At 40.1% G+C, this 20896-nt stretch overlaps 1 protein-coding gene across 11 annotated transcripts in view; it reads left to right on the top strand.

Moving 5' to 3' along the window:
- Window positions 1-20896, top strand: part of nrxn3a (neurexin 3a) — a 188885-nt gene that overhangs the window by 117930 nt on the left and 50059 nt on the right. For 9 of the 11 annotated variants that reach the window (XR_012597206.1, XR_012597205.1, XM_074659992.1 and 6 more), the window contains exons 11-17: window positions 3740-3943; window positions 5958-5984; window positions 9731-9850; window positions 10137-10257; window positions 11116-11376; window positions 12510-12700; window positions 13952-14125. Coding sequence is in view for 9 of the 11 variants with exons in the window: in XM_074659992.1 (XP_074516093.1) it covers window positions 3740-3943; window positions 5958-5984; window positions 9731-9850; window positions 10137-10257; window positions 11116-11376; window positions 12510-12700; window positions 13952-14125 (1098 nt within the window). In the remaining 2 variants the exon portion in view is untranslated. Of the gene's footprint in view, window positions 1-3739; window positions 3944-5957; window positions 5985-9356; window positions 9851-10045; window positions 10258-11115; window positions 11377-12509; window positions 12701-13951; window positions 14126-20896 lie in introns of those variants that run through there. The other 2 variants (XM_074659990.1, XM_074659994.1) reach the window with 2 other exon arrangements.

Below are 20896 nucleotides of genomic sequence, written 5' to 3'. Positions count from 1 at the left end.
AAAAATATGTTTCGTATCAACGTTTCTACATACGTGTATATCAATGCTACGGTTTTAAACACTTTTGTGTTTTTTGTCGTTTCAAAACTGCATTCTCAATTACATTTAAGTTTAGGCAACAAAGCTACTTGGTTAGGTTTAGTAAAAGATCATGGTTTGGGTTAAAATAAGTACCTTACTTTTGGTTTCACATGGGACATGAACACCAGATGAAAGTATTCACAAACAAATGTCAAGTTATAACTCTTCAAACACAATGCACAACTACATGCAGAGTGATTTTTAGCTGCAAATCTATTTTTGTATCTGTAAACCTGTATCTGTATCTGTGCCTCTAATTTCCAACTCATATATCATTTGTACATCAACTTAGCATCTTTTCAAAGGAAACATATTTATGAATTTCAACCTACTTGTGTGGATTCTTTTGAGCCTATTTACCATGCTGTTACGTGCAAATGCAGGGAGCATCGTAAAGAGAGTCGACAGATTTTTTATCTCCGTACCTTCACAATTCGATGGTTAATTGCTGCTCTGTTCAGACGAGAGGTCACCTGCACGGGCTCTATACCTGTGAACCCAGCGGCGCGGCCAGATTGCAGTCAAGTGCGCGGCGCAATGCCCAGTGCATTGGGAGTGTGCCAAACACACTTTTGGTCATTTCATGGCCGAGCTCCCTCGGCGCACCTGTGGCGCACTGGTGGGATGGCATTAATGCAATGCCAACAGCTGGTTGACAAACAAGCATTATCATGTTGTAGAATTACAAGAAGTTATTGTTGCTGTCACAACAAGTTACACATCATTTAGGCAATGATGTCTGGAGGGTTAGTAAGTAATTTAGGTAATGCTGATCAACCAGACTTACTCATCATAGACCAGGGTTACTGACTTGGCTTCTCATCTACAGTGTAAATGCTTTAAAATTGCGGCGGGTAATGTAACTCATAAAATAACTTCACCGATACCGAATCTCTCTCCAAACTAAACTGAAAAGTTGGCAGCCCTGTAAACTACTCTTTTTTGATAATGCACTTTTTTATCGTGAAGATGTTTTTTTATTTGCACTTTATTTATAATGAAAAGTCACTCAGAGCCATAACTTAGTGTGAACTGAGTGTGGAACCGTTGGACTAACGTTTACTTGGCGAAGGCTCCTTTTTCTTCTTCTGTTAAGTTTAATAGCTGTTGGCATCCATAAATGCTTTTGGCAAATGAATGTGAAGGTTTGTGAATGTTATTAAGCAATGCTACAAATCACAAAGATCTTGTAGTGATGTGCATGTCTGAAAGCCTGGGAGAGGCTGAGACGTCTAAAGCCCCACTAGTGCCCCCCCTAGAGGCTCGGATGTTGATTACAATTCATAATGCAAAGAAATGACAAAAAATATGCTGATGCACGAACACGTTCTCATCCCAACTCATCACATACTGGCGCTTTGTCAGACCCCTCGGCGTCACTTTTCGCGCACAGTAAACACGTGGTTAACGTTGTGAATTGAACAAAACCACTTAGTTAGGTTTAGGAAAAAACTACATGGTTGGGCTTAATACTACTATGTTATTACAGTGAAAAGGACGTTGTGAACACGGGACATGAACAGCTGATTGTAACAGAGGTCTCCTGGATGAAAGTCTTGTGTTGTTTGGACCCATCCACCCCCCTCCAACCGCCCTGTGTGTCTCTCTCACTCTTTAAACCACGTCACCACAGTCTGGTGCACTTTCTGGAGTGTTTACTGTTGCCATGGAAGGGTTTACATCGTAGTTCATGGAAAGCCCGGTGCGTGTCACACATGACGCTACCGAGGGGTTAGTGCTTTGGTATCACATGCCCGATTGGTAAGTTACACCCTGCGAATGAGAACCGGCTGACTGGTGTTACACAAAACAATCCCAAGTCAAGGTCCACTTTGCATACTTTCTAGAGCTTTCAACTGTATCACATGGTCTTCATCAATCGACAGAGTTGGTTCACTTGTCATGGAGATGAATTTGTTGACGTGCAAGTTGATGGAATGTAACTAAGTACATTTAGTCAAATACATACTTTACTTGAGTATTTCTATTTCATGCTACTTTTTACTCCACTACAGTTATTTGATCAATTTAATTACTAGTTAATTTACGGTTTCAGATTATTAATACAAAATACCATCGACAAAGGATGATGTGTTATTATAGATTAAACTACCCAGCAGTATATAAATGAGCTCCACATTTACCAGCTGTAATATTAAAGTGATGAACACAGTAATGCATCAATAATTACAATACAATTAATATATTATTCTGCACCATGAGTACTTTTGTTATTTTAAATGTATTTTAAGGTTAATACTTTTGTACTTTTACTTAAGTACAAATTGCAATAGAGTATTTCTACACTATGGTTCTTGTTCAACTTCTGCATGCAAGCTCAGTAGCTGCATGTTAGACACACAGAAAGTGTGTTCTTTGAGTGTGTGTGAGTCTCAGTGCTCACCACCATCAACATATCTACATGTCGCTGATAGCACTCTATTTCACACTGAGGGCAAAGCAGCAGCCAACCACAGCATGGTGTAACAGCCAATCTGTAGAACAGGGAAGTGTGCTGATGCTTTGCAGTCAGATGAGGACTCAGACTAAAAAGAGCCACGAGGGATTGTGGGATGCCTAATCCACAACTCCTGCAGCAGATAAATGAGGCATGCTGTACGACTTCATGTTTTAGCTGTTACTGGCTGTGGAAGCAGCCTTTCTGGAATAGTACCTCACTCTTTCTGCTACTGCTACCTCCACACTGTAGTGTTTGCTCGGATCAGGGGTCTGCAACCTGCGGCTCCGGAGCCACATGCGTCTCTTTAGCCCCTCTCCAGTGGCTCCCTGTGGATTTTTAAAAAAGATGAGTGGAAATGAATAACTGTTTTTTTGTTTACATTTTCATTTTTATTTATCATTGTTGTAGGTCTATTGTACGACGGAGTATTAGGGCCAAATTGAGGAAAAAAAGTTAATCTGAGATTTCGAGAATAAAGTCATAATATTATGAGAATAAAGTCATGAGTTCACGAGAAATTTTTTTTTTAATATCATTAGAATAAAGTCATAATATTATAAAGTAGTAATTTTACGTGTTATTTTATTTTTTCTTCGTAAAGTTATGAATTTATTCTCGTAATATTACAACTTTCTTTCTTGTAAAGTTATGACTTTATTCTCGTAATATTCAGACTTTTTTTCTCGTAATACTATGACTTTATTCTGGAAATCTCACATTTTTTTTCCCTCAATGTGACCCTAATACTCTGTAGTACATTTGCACTTGGGCCCTCACTGCATTAGACTTATATACTATATACTTAGACTATAAGCTGTGTTACCTTCATCACAATGCTCAAATGTTTTGCTGCTCCAGACAGATTTATTTATTTATTTTTTTGCCTAAAATGGCTCTTTTGATAGTAAAGGTTGCTGACCCCTGGCTTTGATCCTCCTAAGCATCCCTGCCTGCTCAGTTTTAAAACTAGAGTGAAGATACTGGTATCATATGAAACTAGAAAAACCTGAGGAATCCATTGGTACCAACCATGTCACAAGCTGCATCTCATTTCCCGATTTTGTGCCTCCTCGCCTCCTCGTCTCCTCGTTTCCAACCATGGTCTGGATCAACTGACCAACCATTAGCATGACTAATTGGTGATATTGGTTTGAAATACGGCTAACATCTCTCTATTCTCCTGGCTTTGTCACACAGAGGCTTCCATCCTCTCCTACGACGGCAGCATGTACATGAAGGTGGTGATGCCGACCATCATGCACACCGAAGCCGAGGACGTCTCCCTGCGTTTTCGCTGCCAGCGGGCCTACGGCATCCTCATGGCCACCACCTCCCGAGACTCAGCCGACACGCTCAGGCTGGAGTTGGACGGGAGTCGTGTCAAACTCACGGTCAACCTAGGTATCGTATGCCACCCCCAACCCCCCCACCCACCCACCCATCTGCCTCTACACCTCCACCTTCACCGTGAGACAGTTCACTGTCGAGCGGTGACCTCTCCTCTCCTGTCACTTCTGTCTTTTTGTGCAGTTTCTTTTTTTATTTCAGTTCCTCATCATATATGATCCCTTAAAGGTTTCTACCAGCTTTAGAACATAGATAAGAGAGTTATTATCTTTTTTGCATGGGTGTTAATGCGATTTGTGCACACAGATAACCATGGACTGCTTACTGAATACAACTCTTGACTGGAATACATCTTAGGCTACACATCATATCTGATTTTATTTCAATGGTAAACATGTTTGGCCCATCTTTGAAACAGACAAACCATAGTCATATCCATATTCTTGTTTACGGAACTTTTGAGACAGTCACAGCACAATAAGTAGAATATACATTACAATGTGGAGATACTGGGCTTTAAAGTCTGGTTAAAGTCTTTTTAAAGAACAAAGTGTGCTGAGACTTTCTAAGAGGTGACTTCCACCAAGTATGCCCACTGATCTCCAGTCATCATCCAACAGGACATTAGAAGGAACTTTTTCTTGTCTTCGTCACTATAACCTCATGTTTCTGTCTGACATCGAGTCATTTTTCTCTTTCACCTTCCTGTTCCTCCGGGTGGTTGTTTTCTTTGCTAATGATGGTGTCTTTTTTCTTGAAGTCTATATGCTTCTTCAGTGTTTTGTTTCTTTTATGTTTACCTGTCAACTTCATTTTCCATCATGCTTTGTCAAAAGATGGTATTCACCCCTTCAAAGGCCTTAAGCCTGCGGCCCGTCAGGCGAACAGCCCGAGAACAGAGCCCAGCAAAACCTACAGCTGGCTGCGACCCCAAATACTTCCTTAACACTTCCAATCATAATCTGTAAAGTATGAAAAAATGAGTCACACATCTCAATTTATATCTTACATATACAACTAGTAAGAAATCCTAAAATGTTAAGAGGTAATGGCAACATTAGCAGACGCTAGCTGGTTTGCCAAGCCCCATTTATAGAGAAGTCATTCACTGATTATATTATGTAAATCATACCCAAGATTTCAGTCAAAATGCTCATGTGCAGCTCAAATTGGTCAGACCTCATATGATATTTTAGCCGATGTGTGATTTGCTACAGAACGTTTGTAAAAGCGTAAATACAGTATATGTTTAAGATCTAACCTCTGATGTAGCTTTGAGACACATGTAGGCATATAGGCTAGTACTCCAGATGTGATGGTTGGGGTTCCTGTGCCTCTGCATGGTGCTGGTGCTGATTGGATCGTGGCTGTTTGCTCCCACTTTTCTGTTGCGGTTGACGACACATGAAACCACCAGCCACATGGTGACCAACCCTCACTGTTATTCTGGCCTCAGCGGGACTGTTCAGATATACTTCCATTGTCTATCACACCATTGTCTTACAAATTCAAACCTCTTTTTTTTTTGCTATTTTAATAGCAAATCAAATGAAATTTATTTCTTGACTTTTCAAAGATCAGTGGCTCTAAAACGGATGGCTGCTACCACCTTGTAGGTGCGGAGGCTTTGGAGCCAGATTCTTTGACCTTTTTCTAATCTGAATATTCAAACCTAAAGTGGAACAGTCAGTGTTGGGTTGGAAAATTCATGTAGCTGGTACTACAAGTGGCCATTTTACTGTAAATACTGTGCCTAAACAATTGATAAATTTGAACTCTGGTACTACGGGTAACAAAAGAGCACAAGCTCTAGAAAAGCAGCTTTTTACAACCAGTATGTGACAAATCCATGCATTATTTACTCTTAAATGATGTTTTTTTAGAAATCTTTAAAATATATAATTATTTTTATGATAATAAAGTTGTAAAATGAATACTAAATGAATATAAAATGGCTGCCTCTCTGCATGTGTACGTCCCCGGAAGGGTGGACTTTTTGTTTTTGGATGTCTGCAGCAGTAACCTTGAAGGATGCAATTTCATCTGTCATTTATTCTTCCCCATCTAGACTGTATCAGGATAAACTGTAACTCCAGTAAGTTAACACTCAAGTTTCATTTTGCTTTCTATGTTGATGGTATGCTGATATTGTTTTTATTTGTAAAAGGAAATGTGTGTGTTTTTTAAAAAATGTGAGTCCTGCACCGCCCTCCACTTTCTCTTTAGCCAATCATGTGGAGGATGAGTTTGCCTAGTTGGTTTTGACTACCCATAATTCAACAGGGACCAACAAAAATAGCCTCAGTCAAATGGAATGATTCGTTTGATAAACCTCTTTACTAAAAAAAATAAAAAAATAAAAAAATAAAAAGGCGTCTCAAGATAACTTCTGTTATGATTTGAAGCTATAAAAATATCTATATATATCTCTATTTTATCCTAATGGGTTTACTGTCCCATTCTCTAATTGCTACCAAAAATAAAAAAAAACATTTTCACACCATTTTGCCCCGTATACAGTAGTAAGGATGTACATACAGTATACTGTATATATTGTTATTTGTTAACTTTTTATTATAAATGATGACATTAAATGATTACAATGTTTGTGCAAACACAGCTTAGTTTAGGTTCATTATCCAACCTCGTAACACATCTCCCAGAAACTGTAGATGTAGATGTTCAACACAGGCCATATAACACCGACCCCATCTTTAATCCTGCAACCCCCTTTTGCTAACACTAACGTGTAACACAATTCCTTCCACCCGGTGATGTTAATTATAAAGAATGGACAAATGGTATGAGTAACAGGTAAAGTTCATTATAGCGCAGCAATACAAATTGGTGAGAAGTGCATGTAACAAGACTTGCTTCATGCTTCACAATCCACTTCAAGTAAAAGCCACATTCCATTAGACCAAAACATGTCCCACAATGCAAGTGCATTCAGGAGAACAAAAAGGCTACCTACAATATTAACATAGCTTAGGGAATGTAACGATCTTTTCTTAAAGCATACTGTACTGGAGTCCAGTCCACAGTCTGTGTGTATGGAATTAATGTAAAATGTTTGTTGTAACCTAAACCTTACCAACGTGGCTGAAACAAAACAGACGCAACAGCAGTACCCTGAAGGTAACGTCCATGTGTCACAACACAGACAAATGGCATAATGAGGACACGTTGTGAATGAAATTAAAGGAAAGGTCCACTTTTATTTTTATTTTTCTTATCAGAACCAAAATGATCCCATACAGAAATTAATAGTCTAGATAAAACAATCCTGTCTGGACAGTTGAATATGGCTTCTTAAGATATTAATATTAAATATTATGAGTATGGCTGAGCTGTCAATAACCAGATTTAAAACAGTAGCTAAAGGTTATTACTCCAAAAAAAAAATTGTATTGTTAGAGAGATTTGAAGTCCAATTATTATGTCAGGTTGCATTCTAAGTTTAGGAATGGTGATTCTCTTTACAACTACAAGTGTGTCTTCTGCCTTTACAACCTAAAGTTGTTATAGTGTCTCGGTTGGGTAGCGGTTATCAGGCTTTCACAAATAACTACAGGATTTATACTTTTGCTTTTACTTATAATGAGGCCATGGAGATCTTTCTCTTTACATCTGATATATATATATATATATATATATATATTATGGCATGCCGTTCAGAAAAATATTATATACTGTATATAATGTGAAATTTGAGAATATTGAATGAACCCTGAGAATAGAATTAGATTTAGTTCCTATTTGATCAATTTGTTGCTGCATTAAAAAGGATTACACTTGAATTGTAATTCCTGTTATTTTATTTTTTTTACCAAGTTGCTCGTGTAAGATTTATTATTTTAATAATACATAACAGTAAATTTACTGTATATCTATGTATGTATTTGTTACATTTTGTTTTAAATGGTAGGGAATTAATTAAGGAAGTTAAATCCACACACATAACATAATGACCCCAGTCACTTCCACACAGTGAGGCATAGAGCTTATTAATTAAACAACGGTATCGGATCGGTCCTCGGTATCGGCCGATACCCAAAGTCCAGGTATCTCTATCATGACTGAAAAAGTGTGATTGGTGCATCCCTAGACAGATACAGGGGATTAAACATCTGTTTTTGGTTTCCCTCATCCACAACCTTTTTGTAAAGTAGATGCTTCCAGGATGCATTGCACAGCTGCTTACATAGACAATGAATGAGAAGCGTGGAAAGGACGGAGCCTGTGGACACGTAGCCTCAAAACCCCGCTGTTTAGGAGGAGAGGGCCCCCAAACTTTGAATTAGCCTACGACTACACTCGCACACACAGAGGGATGATGAGAGGAAATGCCACAGAGGTGTGATCACCGTAATCTCTCGCTGCAGGTTGATCAACACAGAATCCCTGAGAGTCTTACTTCATTATATTCATTATATTCTGAACTGTCACCTGCCGCCTGAATTTAGTGTTCCTGTGTGTGTAACCTGCAAATAGACACATCTTACTATCTGAATAATGTGCCCTTTAAATAGCAGGAAAATACTGTGCCGTATTTTAGACCAGGTTTTTGTTGGTCAATGGTGCAATCGCTTTCTGCTGCCTCAAGATAACAATGCACCAACAAAGCGCCTGACCACACCTCATCTTAAGACCAAAATGCAAAGTACATTAGCTACTTACACAACGTGGGCGCTGGGCGTGAAAATGACAACCATGTCGGTCTGAAACTAGCAATGACATTGGCTCTGCGCTGTGCGCCACTTCGTGCCGGGCGTAAGATAGGGCCCATGTTAACATTAGGATTTCATATCATGAGCCCCAGATATTGCAGCATGAAGTCCTGTAAACTTGCGGATGACTGAAAGTCTTTGGTTGCTCCTTTTTTTGGATGTATAAAGAATGAAGTCACCAGAATCTATTATTAACGTGAAATTGGTTAACCGTAACGTTAACTTATATAACCGGTAACCAGTTTGTAACGTTACCAATTTGTCAACAAATTTAAAGTGAATCGCAACTTATCGTTAGCTGTTCAATTTACAATCGGCGAGTGAGTGTCTGAGAGTTGACTTATGTGTCTCCCTATGATGCTCTTAGGAAAGTTCCGCTGTGCTACATTAAACTGTCAAATTTTGAACACCAAAAATATTCGTGAGTAAGCTTAAAATACTCGGGGCTGAAGCCTGTATGATCGGCCCCTAACGACGCCACTAGTCAAACACCAAGATATAACCACATATTGACAGGTGATTGACTTCAAATCTGTCGACAGCTGTTGCATCTCATACCAACAGTCAATGTTGCTTTCTTTTGATTGTGTCTTAAACTTAAATAGTGTTTGTGCCTAAAACTCAACTAGACCTTTCCAGATGAGAAAACACTCATATGACTTTTGTTGTTGGTAATGGTCATTTGTAAAGGTTTTGAAGGCACTGACAAAACAGTGTCATCTCAGAGTGACAGGCAGGGAAGGAGTGAAAGGAAAAGATTTCTATGAGCCTACGATGAGTAAAAGCAAATTTGTCCTGCTGTAGTCGCCCTTTCTCTGTTTTCAAAGAGCCGTGACTCTGTTCTGCAGCACAGTGCTCAGGTGTGTTCTATGACAATTACAGGTGTCAAGTATTTTTCTATTTTTTTCTTTTTCTCTGTGTTATTCACTGACTAAACCAAACCCTTGTTTCCCAAAGGTATATAAGAAGTACCGTAGATTGAAAACTATATTTAAAGTCATTTTCAAGCTAAGCTAAGCTGCTTGTAGAATTCAGGCTGACAGGTGGGAAAACAAAGGTTTGGTTTTAGGCTCAGGATGTTTTTAACTTTGTGATTGACCATTGTTCTCAGGCAAGGGACCGGAGACCCTGTATGCCGGGCAAAAGCTCAATGATAATGAATGGCATACGGTGCGAGTGGTGCGTCGCGGCAAAACCTACAAGCTAACTGTTGACGATGATGTAGCAGAAGGTACTTAACCTGCATCAACTTGGTTCATGCTTGAAGAAATGTCATAAGCGTTGCCTTGTCAGTGGTAGCACACCACGCCGTGGTGTGTTGCCATAGAGACTGATAGAATCAGTATATGTAGCCTGTAGATATGTAACCTTTAGTGACAGTTTGCATCCATCTAATACTGTTGATGTAATTTTCTCCTTAAATCAGCCCTTTTGTGTTAGTGTCAGACAGTGTTCTCTTTTCTTTTCGTTTTTGTCTTTCTTTTCAACCCATCCCCTCCACCCTCCCCCGTCTTCAGGCCAAATGGTGGGCGACCACACCCGCCTGGAGTTTCACAACATAGAAACAGGCATCATGACAGAGCGTCGATTTGTTTCCAGCATCCCGTCCAGCTTCATTGGTCATCTGCAGAGCCTTAGGTATACTCAGAACACTTACTGTTTAAATGTGTATATATATATATCTTTAACATTTTACTAAGAATTGTTTTCATATAAGCAATGACAAGGTAATGAATCCACAGAGCGTTGTCACCCAAATTCTGTAGCTCTACATCATTATTTTTGGCTCTTTTAGGTAATTATTTTGGTTTTACAGCACATTTACTGTTTGATCCTGTCTCAGCTCTCTCCCCATGTAAAGAAGGCACATTTAGTGAGTAGCTGTTGAAGAACATTGGGCAACTAAAGAGCCGGATTTGTTTCTCAGGAGTTGGTGGAGACCAAACCAGAGTGTAAAGTTAATGTTAGACTTCACCATGTTCATCTAGTGGACATAAACAAAAGAGAAAATTGAAAGAGGAACACCACCTAAATGAAGAATTCCAATGTTATCTCCATGGCCTAGGGAAGTTCAATCAATTGTCTATGACGCAGCTCCATTCTTTTTACCCAATGACATCACACCTTTGAGTTTTAGCACTCTAGTTTTTGGATTTTGGAGAGAGTTGTTCCTGTTTACTAATGTTTTGGACTGTCCTAAACCATAGAAATAACAGGTATGAATTTAGATAAAATGGCCGTACCCATTTCCCGTTAATGCTGCTGTTGCTCTGTCAGTTGAATATGTAAATTCAGAACTATAACAATAACTAAGTACATTGACTATTTACTTGAAATATTAAAATGAGCCTTACACGCCATGACATATGATTCGTCAGGTAGTGTGCTTGCTAGCTTATTGTGGTGTTCTTCTCGACCGATATTTTCAGACTTTGAAGCATTAACCTTATTTTTAAGACAATCATTTCAAGTGCCTGTTCCTGTCCTTTCCCTCAGATTTAACGGCATGCTCTACATCGACCTGTGCAAGAACGGTGACATTGATTATTGCGAGCTCAATGCCCGCTTTGGGATTCGTTCTATAATCGCCGACCCTGTCACCTTCAAATCCAAGAGCAGCTATCTGAGCCTGGCCACTCTACAGGCCTACACATCCATGCACCTCTTCTTCCAGTTCAAGACCACCTCCCCGGACGGCTTCATCATCTTCAACTCTGGAGATGGCAATGATTTCATCGCTGTAGAACTGGTTAAAGGGTAAGTTTTATTTTGAACGGATGCTTTTGCACATTGAAATATTGGAGGTCTAGTAGCAGCACCGACTTAAAGTTGCTATAAAAAGATATTTTCATGATAACAATGTGTCAGATGGCAATGTGAAAGGATTATAAAAAGTATAATACCAAGCACTGTCTGTGCTACACTGTCATGAAAATAGATCCTCATAATCTAGGGAACATACTAAGTATGGGTTTTAGTACCTGTCATTAAAGCTGTGTTCAAAAATCAAAAGTGAGTGAGTTTTGATACATTTTTGGAATATTGTTGAATGGCAGAATGGCATTTCAGAGAATTCACCTACAAGACAAGACAAATTCATACAAATCTTTCAAAGACTGGAGTTGCACAAATAATCCTTTTGTCTGTCTTCATTTTTGATTTTCTGCAACGGAATTTACACCCGGATGTTACGTACAGTAACTCCCTTGCACAAGTATAAACTTTTAAAGTTTGCAATAGAATATTAAGAGAAATCTGTATTTGTAGCTTCATGCATTACTAGTATAATTACATGGTAAATGGACATTTATATAACGCCTTTTCTAGTGTTCCGACCAATTAAAGTGCTTTACACTACATGTCAGCATTCACCCATTCATTCATACACTGATGGCAGAGGCTGCCATGCAAGGTGCCAACTTTGCCCATTAGGATCTAATCTAAACACTCATTCACACACCGATGGCTCAGCATTCAGGAGCAGTTTGAAGTTTAAGTATCTTGCTCAATGACACTTCAAACATGTGACTGGAGGAGCCGGGGATCGAACCACCGACCTTCTGATTGATGGACGATCTGCTCTTCCTCTGAGTCACAATGACTTTATTTTATATATTTTATTCCATTATTTTTAAACAATACATCACAACATATTGGCATGCTTGTTTTATTTTTTGCCGTCCGTTTTCTTGTTTTTCTCGTGCCGTCCAGAAGGTGTCGTCCGTCTACCGTCTGCTGGGTTCCATGTGAATGCAGCATTAGTCATCAAAATTCACTCGCCTTTTGGCTCAGGGCTGCCAGTTTGTGCACATTTCAAAGAATAGCTTTGAAGGCAGAAAGATGAAGATTTCTTAAGTAATCTGTAACTCTCACTAACGTTCCTCTTGCAGATACATTCACTATGTTTTTGACCTTGGAAATGGGCCCAACCTCATCAAGGGCAAAAGTGACAGGGCACTGAATGACAACCAGTGGCACAACGTGGCCATCACCCGAGACAACAGCAACACCCACACGCTGAAAGTAGACGCCACGGCCACTAGTCAGAGTATCAATGGGGCCAAGAACCTGGACCTGAAAGGTATGCAAAGGACATGACTAACACCTTTAACATGTTTACTCTCCTTGTGTGTCCAGTATGTTGTTGAACTACTAAAAAATGTGTAATTGTGCATTAAAATGTGTGTATTTTACGGCATTCGTCATGCATTCTTTTTCTCTATGTCTTTTTACACTTTACCAAGGTAAAGGTCAGTCTCCCTACAGTATTATTTACCATGGGAACACATTTGTAGGGTGTAGTAAGTGGTATTGAGAGCTCATTCTATGCATTAGGTGGAGCGAGGTAACTAGCAGCAAATTGGGTCAATTAGTAGGAAGTCAATTAGGGAAGTGGGAACAAAAAGCACAAGTTCTGATGCTGCCTGTGTTGATTTCTAAAGTGAATAGCTGTGGACAGACTGCCAGCGTGCTTACTGTATGTGTTTTGGTTCTAATTAATCAGAACCAATTTTACACTGGTTTAGTGCTGTGTTGGACTGCCAAACTGCCGAGTGTTTAAAGGTCCCATATTGTGCTCATTTTCAGGTTCATACTTGTATTTTGTGTTTCTAATAGAACATGTTTACATGCTGTAATGTTAAAAAAAAACATTATTTTCCTTATACTGTCTGCTTGAATATACCTGTATTTACCCTCCGTCTGAAACGCTCCATTTTAGTGCCTTTGAATGGAATTGCAACGGAATTGCATTGCTAGGCAACAGCTTGGGTCCATGTTTACTTCCTGTCAGCTGATGTTATTCACATACACTGCAACAGGAAATAAACTGGGACACATTTGGAATGTTTACGTTTAAAACTGTGTAATGGTCTAAATATTGTATATTTGTGACATCACAAATGAACAGAAATCCTAACGGCTTGTTTCAAACCCACAATTGCTGAATACAGGCTGTGTGTATTTCTCTGTATATTGAGAGTTTTGATAATTTAACAGTATTTATATCGCACTTAAACCTGCTTTATAATGTAAAAGACCTGAAAATCTCACTTTTTACATTGGGACCTTTAAATCGTGCTGCATTGTACAGTATAACTTCCAACACCATGCTACGACAAAACATCTGTCTAGCGGGTATGCGTTGCGGTTAATATAGCTAAGTACATTTCCTATTTACTTGATAAAATACCGCAGAATTTACTTTACCCCGACAACAAATGAAGATGGCAAAGATCTGCAAGAAACTGATATATAAAGACAGAATTTATAATGTGGACATGTATAAGATAAGATCCTCCTACAGTGTTCTCTATGTTTTTCTACACCCCAGGTGATCTTTTCATCGCAGGACTGGGCCCAGGCATGTACGGCAGCCTGCCTAAACTGGTGGCTTCCAGAGAAGGCTACCAGGGTTGCCTGGCGTCGGTGGACCTCAACGGTCGCCTGCCAGATCTCCTTAGTGACGCCTTGTTTCGCAGCGGACAGATTGAGCGTGGATGTGAAGGTACACCGTCCCCCCGTGATTTAGACTACTACAACACAAACGTCAACTCCAACTCCAGCTCCAGCAGCCCGTTCTACCTGCTCAATGCAAACAGTAGCTCCATAGCCTTGTATCCATACGGAGGTCCCTCCGTTCTATTAACTCTACTCGTTGCCTCACTTACCCAGTGCTAGAGTCAGGCCCCATCACATGTTATCGGCCACATTGGTCGCCCACTGTCAGTGCCGTCGTGATCACCATCAGAGCAGTTTTTTGCCAGTGCAGTGACACAAAATACTGCCAGGTGCTCCATTTTTATCTCTCATACTTTTGTAAAGTTTCTTTTTTTTCTGAAGGTTGTGAATGTTTAGAGTCTTAAAGAATATTATCATATTAGAAGATACTACAGAGGTCCCTATGAGTGGCTGGTTCAGGTGTGTAGGTACAAAGACATGTATTCATTTGATTGTACAGAGATACAGTACATTCACATTCAGAGACATCATACAAAACATATCTAACTGACCCTTTACTAAGCCTCACCCCCCCTTAGTTATTGTTGCTATGCCTGTTAAGCTTTCCATTCTAGCACTGCACATGTGTATTTTACAATGGTAACGGTAATACTGATGTACCACTGGAAGTTTGTAGTAATTTTTCAAACAACGGATCCTTGACTTAAAACAAAAGTAGACAAAAGCAGTTAATCACTTTTAGTTGGCAACTGTTGAGTTTACTGAAATGTAAATTTGATTAGCTCCAGCTAGCGAAATAACATTAACTCTGTGAGTTGGTCTCAGATATATGCATTTGATGGCTACGCACATAATGTCATTTTTATGGAGGACGGATTTATAAAATGTGACTTAAATTGATATTTCAGTTTTAATTTTGCTTCTTCTATAAGAAACACAGCTCCTTGGTAACATAACACCATTCATGAACATGTGACAAATTTAATTTTCCGATGTTTACAGTAGAAAATTCATAATAAGCTACTTGTTGAGTATTTTCAGTCAATATGTTTCACCTTTACTTAATAAAAGGCTTTGAGGATGACAACTATCCTAAGAGTCTGTCTCAGGTAAACTTCCAGTGCATCATCATGATAAAGTTAATTACAGGACTCAAGGTGAGCTATAGCTTAGCCAGATGTTTTGGTTTGTGTGCTCCACTACACACAAACAGTTGGAAAACAGCATAGCCAAATATGGCCTTAGACTTCTATTTTAAAACCCCTATTTGACCAGTATGAAACAACCCGCTGGCTGTGACAGGTATTTGCGTGTCAACACGCCTTAAAGAGGACATGAAACGTGCATGTTTTTGCACTTGTAGTGGTCAAATATATTAGAAAAACCACGTTGCATGAAGTCAGATTTAAAAAAAGTTGTTGAAACCAAAGATGTGACAATTTTAGTTTCTTAATTTCTACCAAGCTATCTAGCTAGCAAGCCGCCATGTTGGTTTATGATGGCTATGATTTTCTTTTTAATTTGCCACCAGACATTTTGTGACGCCTTTTCGGCAGTTAGTGTTAAAGCCACTACAGAAATGGTGCTGAGGATATACGGCGGCCAGTCACCTTTGTTTTGGGGGACAAACAGAAAAGCGGAATGTGTGGTGGCAACATCGGTGTGCGACTACTGGGGCTCCCTCGCCCAAACCGCCCGGTGCTGCCGCTGACAGTGACAGCAGCCCACCGAGTCGGTGGTGTCCGTGTGCGTGTTGGCTTGGGAGTAACGTTGTAATCGAGGCTTCAAGAGAGGGAGAGACGGAGGAGAACACAGGTAACATTGGACCGATAATCTCTCAAGTGATTGTTTTGGTGACATAGATCACGTTTAGGAAAAAAAAGTTTTACTTTGTGACGGTAGTTTTGGTATGCTAATGTTGAGCCGGGTAGCTATAGCTAGCGGAAGCGGTCTGAATGAGACATCAGAAGAGGAGAGGCAGGTGATCAGAGAGGGGAGAGGACGGCAGATGGACAGACAGAGACAGGTGATCAGAGAGAGGAGGACGGGAGATGGAGACACAGAGACAGTCAGTCCACATTCTGTGGAGACAGTCAGCAGCAGCTGGACTCAGTGCCTGTTGGAGGACTCTTTCAGTGCCACTAGCCATAGTGGAGCGGCTAACATCCATTTTCCAGTCAAATCGTGCAAATAGTGATACAAGCACCAAATTTGGCATGATGATTCCCGAGGGGTCACTTAGCAAATATAAACGATCGGCCACTTGAAAATCCAAGACGGCGGCCATTTTTCAAGATGGCCGCCAAATTGACCTGCCGTTAATGGTTTCTCTCATAGAAATTCATCTACTTGGTCAATTTGAGTGATCTTGGTGTCAAATGATGTGTTTTCTAGCATGCTGGATCTTATTTTGATAGTTTTAATAATTTTGAACTGCAATTTGGCAGCCATTTTCAAGATGGCTGTCAAATTTACTCGCGGAGAATGTTTTTCTTAAAGAAATGCATGTACTTGGTCAACTTGAATGATTGTGATGTAGAATTATATGTTTTCTGGTATGCTATCTAATCTAATAAGTTTTACAGCTTTAACATCCTCCAATAAGTGTTTTTCTACTTTTTGGCTGTCCGGTGAGTCTTTGCTTTGTGGTGTTTGCATGGCTCAATTGGCTTGTAGGCCTACTGTTGTAGATATCAATAGCTGCTGTTGCCATAGGTGTAGGGGCTTAGTGGTAGAGGTAGCACCTTTGTTTCAGAAGTCAGCCACATTCTCCAGGATGGACTACTGGCACTGGTCCTCACTACTTGCCCAACTCTCACCTGTGGCTCCATGAAGTTGCTAGTGCACGGCAATGACCACACCCCGGGACACCATGTTGGCTCACGGGCTGAACTAGGTGAGGGTAGCACACAGAGAGTCTCTCTGTGATGGAGTATGTCTAGCTCCAAATGTCAAAGTGCATAGAGTCAACGAACCAGCCATCTTTATCCATAAGGTTCCAACCCAACTGCCAGAATTGTCACAACAGCAGAAAACTGTAAAGGAGTGATTGTTGGGCATTACCAGGGCACACTGGTGACAATCGCTGCTGTGTAACTCAGAATTGGGTTTAACATCAGCTAAGTAGGATTCAGCATTATACTTAGTGTCCCAAATGCTGCTTACTACCAACCCCTGATCAGTTTTAAGCAGCCACACCTGAATCGACAGGATGTGCAAGCCGGGGAGAGCCGAGCCAAGGATAATGGGGTTTCAGTTATCCAGATAGTGTACAGATTGCGTAAAATAATGCATGAGCCTAGCTGTATCCCATACAAGAAAGTGCCCGTGATACAGGGTGGTAAAAGGATAAACCTTCGACCCTAAACATTACAATGGCTTTAAACCAAAAATCAACTGAAAAATGTTGGCACACTGACTGGGCCAAGTGTTGCCTTTGTCAAATGGACAAGAATGAGGGCCTTACTTCTCCACATATAAATCCCAACAAAAGACTAGGTGATGGGTACAGCCTCTTGGCGAGGAAAATTCCCAGATTCCATGCAGTCAGTCAGCTACCAGTCAAGCGTGACCCAGCAAGACTAGACGACGGTAGTGGGATAGAGGAAACCTTGATGAAAAATAACACCAAGTTACAAAGAGCTGAAAAGAGATCAACTACTTCAACTGTTACAGATGAGAGCAGCTGTTACAAAATACCACGGAGGGTCAGAGATACTCTATCCCCCAAATGCTTTCTGTGCGAGGAAGAAGGGGGCAACTTAAGATAAGCAATGACCATGAAACTGAATGAAAGACCAAATGAATGTGCAAAATCCTTCAGTGATGGAAAGCTCCTTCCCAATCTGAGTGCTGGAGATGTCATCCTGCTTGCTTGGCTGCTCTGTACAAACGAGAACGAGCCTATCTGAATGCCCAACAGCTGCAGAAGAAAGAAGACCTGGCCCAGAAGAAGGAAGCAAATATGGAGAAGCAGTCCACCTGCATAAATCAGAATTCAACAGCACGTCTCATGATGGGTACCTTGAAGATACCGTCACACCATCCCTGCTTCAGTTTGTATGTATGATTGAAGATGGGGCTGATATCAAGTCACAACTGCAGAATGGCGCATCAAAATCTGACCTTGCAACTGTTACAGTAGAGCTGTTTTGCCAAATACAGGGAAGGATCGCAGGTCCACAGGCACTCCAAGGACAGGAAGACACCTTTTGCTATGTATGTTGGCCTGTCTGTGTTTGCCAAGACCAGAAAGAGGCAACTGATAGATATGTTGGTGTGGGAACCTCATGGATAAAGATGGCTGGTTCGTTGACTCTATGCACTTTGAAATTTGGAGCTAGACATACTCCATCACAGAGAGACTCTCTGTGTGCTACCCTCACCTAGTTCAGCCCGTGAGCCAACATGGTGTCCCGGGGTGTGGTCATTGCCGTGCACTAGCAACTTCATGGAGCCACAGGTGAGAGTTGGGCAAGTAGTGTGAACCAGTGCCAGTAGTCCATCCTGGAGAATGAGTCTGACTTCTGAAACAAAGGTGCTACCTCTACCACTAAGCCCCTACACCTATGGCAACAGCAGCTATTGATATCTACAACAGTAGGCCTACAAGCCAATTGAGCCATGCAAACACCACAAAGCAAAGACTCACCGGACAGCCAAAAAGTAGAAAAAAACGTATTGGAGGATGTTAAAGCTGTAAAACTTATTAGATTAGATAGCATACCAGAAAACATATAATTCTACATCACAATCATTCAAGTTGACCAAGTACATGCATTTCTTTAAGAAAAACATTCTCCGCGAGTAAATTTGACAGCCATCTTGAAAAATGGCCGCCATATTGAAGTTAAAAATTGTTAAAACTATCAAAATAAGATCCAGCATGCTAGAAAACACATCATTTGACACCAAGATCACTCAAATTGACCAAGTAGATGAATTTCTATGAGAGAAACCATTAACGGCAGGTCAATTTGGCGGCCATCTTGAAAAATGGCCGCCGTCTTGGATTTTCAAGTGGCCGATCGTTTATATTTGCTAAGTGACCCCTCGGGAATCATCATGCCAAATTTGGTGCTTGTATCACTATTTGCATGATTTTTCCACTATCCGCTCCACTACCAGCGCTGCAGTAACGTTACTGATCTCCGTTTCAGTGTCAGTTTATGAAATGGACTGTTTTGTCCTTGGTTTTAACATTGTAAAACTCATCTTTACATCCAGGAACAATACAATAGTGTCCCCTCTCTTGTTTCTTCTGTCCAGTGTCTCCTCAGTCTCCGTCTTTCACGGTCTCTACCGTTGTATCTGTGTAACTCAGCCGAGCCAACCAACCTGGTGATGTCACAGACTAGAGTACTGCGACATGGCGGCCAGAAAAGTTAAAAATGGAGATCTTTTTTTGAAATGCTGACATTTGTCATGTTTGTTACATATTTGTTGAGTAGAGTGGAAATCCATCTAGTAAACCAGATTAACTTGGTTGACTGCTTCATGTCCACTTTAAGGCTTAGAAAATCAATCTAATTATTTTTGTTTTAACGTGTAAAAAATATAGCGCGTCAACACAAACAAACTTTGTGTTAACACACATTTTTATGTCTTCTAAACACAAAATCTATAAGATGTTATTTGCTGAAATGGCCTTCCAAAAAAAGAAAATAGACGTAAAGAATGTTGCGTGTCCAAAGTGCACCAACTTCAACACTGCATATCGTTGGGTCCCCAGCAATACACCCGTGTGTGAAGTAGATCGGATGAATGGACAAACCCACAGACACACAGATTCCTTGCTTTACATTTAGATAGAAGCGTAACTTTGCTGTCAGACACATGTAAGATGGAAACGCCTGAACTTTTGGCCTTGGAAGTGACAATAGGTTACTACTACTCTAGATAGTAAGCGGTGCTTAGTTACGGTTGCTATAAGCTATGACTGGACAATCACTGTATGGGATGGGGTTTAGCAAACGGTCAATTACAGGGAGAACAAAGAAGAAAAAAACAATGTAAACACAAAAAAGAAAGTTATTGCCTCACAAAAAGTTGTACACTAGGCCATGACATCACAGCAGCATTGGAAATCTGTATCAGGCCATACCTGGATGCAGATAGTTCACAAAGCAAAACTTGCCTAATGGTTTAATTTTATTTGTGTTAATTTCCAATTGTTCATGCATATTAATGTAATTACATCAAAATGGGCTGTTGAAACATTTTTGCGCGACCGAGCAAATGTCACTGTGTACAAAATGTTTCCATCTTCCTGTGCAAGTCATGCATTCTTTTGTAGTTGTTTTTTGTCATCTTCTTAAGGTTCTGGCCTTCCACAACCTGTTGCATGGAAATCCTTTTATGTACAGCTGTTTTTTCTTATGCCTGCCATATCATTCAGTTGGACATTGGGTGTACTATATGTTGTTGTTTTTTTAACATTCATTTACAGAACCCCATGTTAGAGAAATAAATGTGTTAGTTTATGTTTCATTTTAAATCCAAACAGACAATAACGTCTTGTACTGTATGTCCTCCTCGCTGTGACAATCTGAATGGGGTTTGATAACAATGTTTTTCACTGGACTGTATGTACTGCAAGAAAGTAATGGTTGACCAATTTATTTTTCAAAATAAAATCTCATCAATCACAGTTCGTTGGTCTTGTCCATGGCATTCTGTCTCATTTGTATGTGTGCTTGTGTGATTTTTCCTTTTTTTGCTGATGTATCATGATCAGTTGATTAGTCATTTAAGCTCTATCGCCATGTACTGCCTGCTTTTCATTACAAGCTTTCATCACATATCAAAGCCCATTGGG

The sequence above is a fragment of the Sebastes fasciatus genome, chromosome 15 (genome assembly GCF_043250625.1).
Source record: "Sebastes fasciatus isolate fSebFas1 chromosome 15, fSebFas1.pri, whole genome shotgun sequence".
Taxonomy (NCBI): Eukaryota; Metazoa; Chordata; class Actinopteri; order Perciformes; family Sebastidae; genus Sebastes; species Sebastes fasciatus.
The sequence above is the reverse complement of the archived record's forward strand: the minus strand, read 5'-3'. Positions and strand labels throughout refer to the sequence as shown.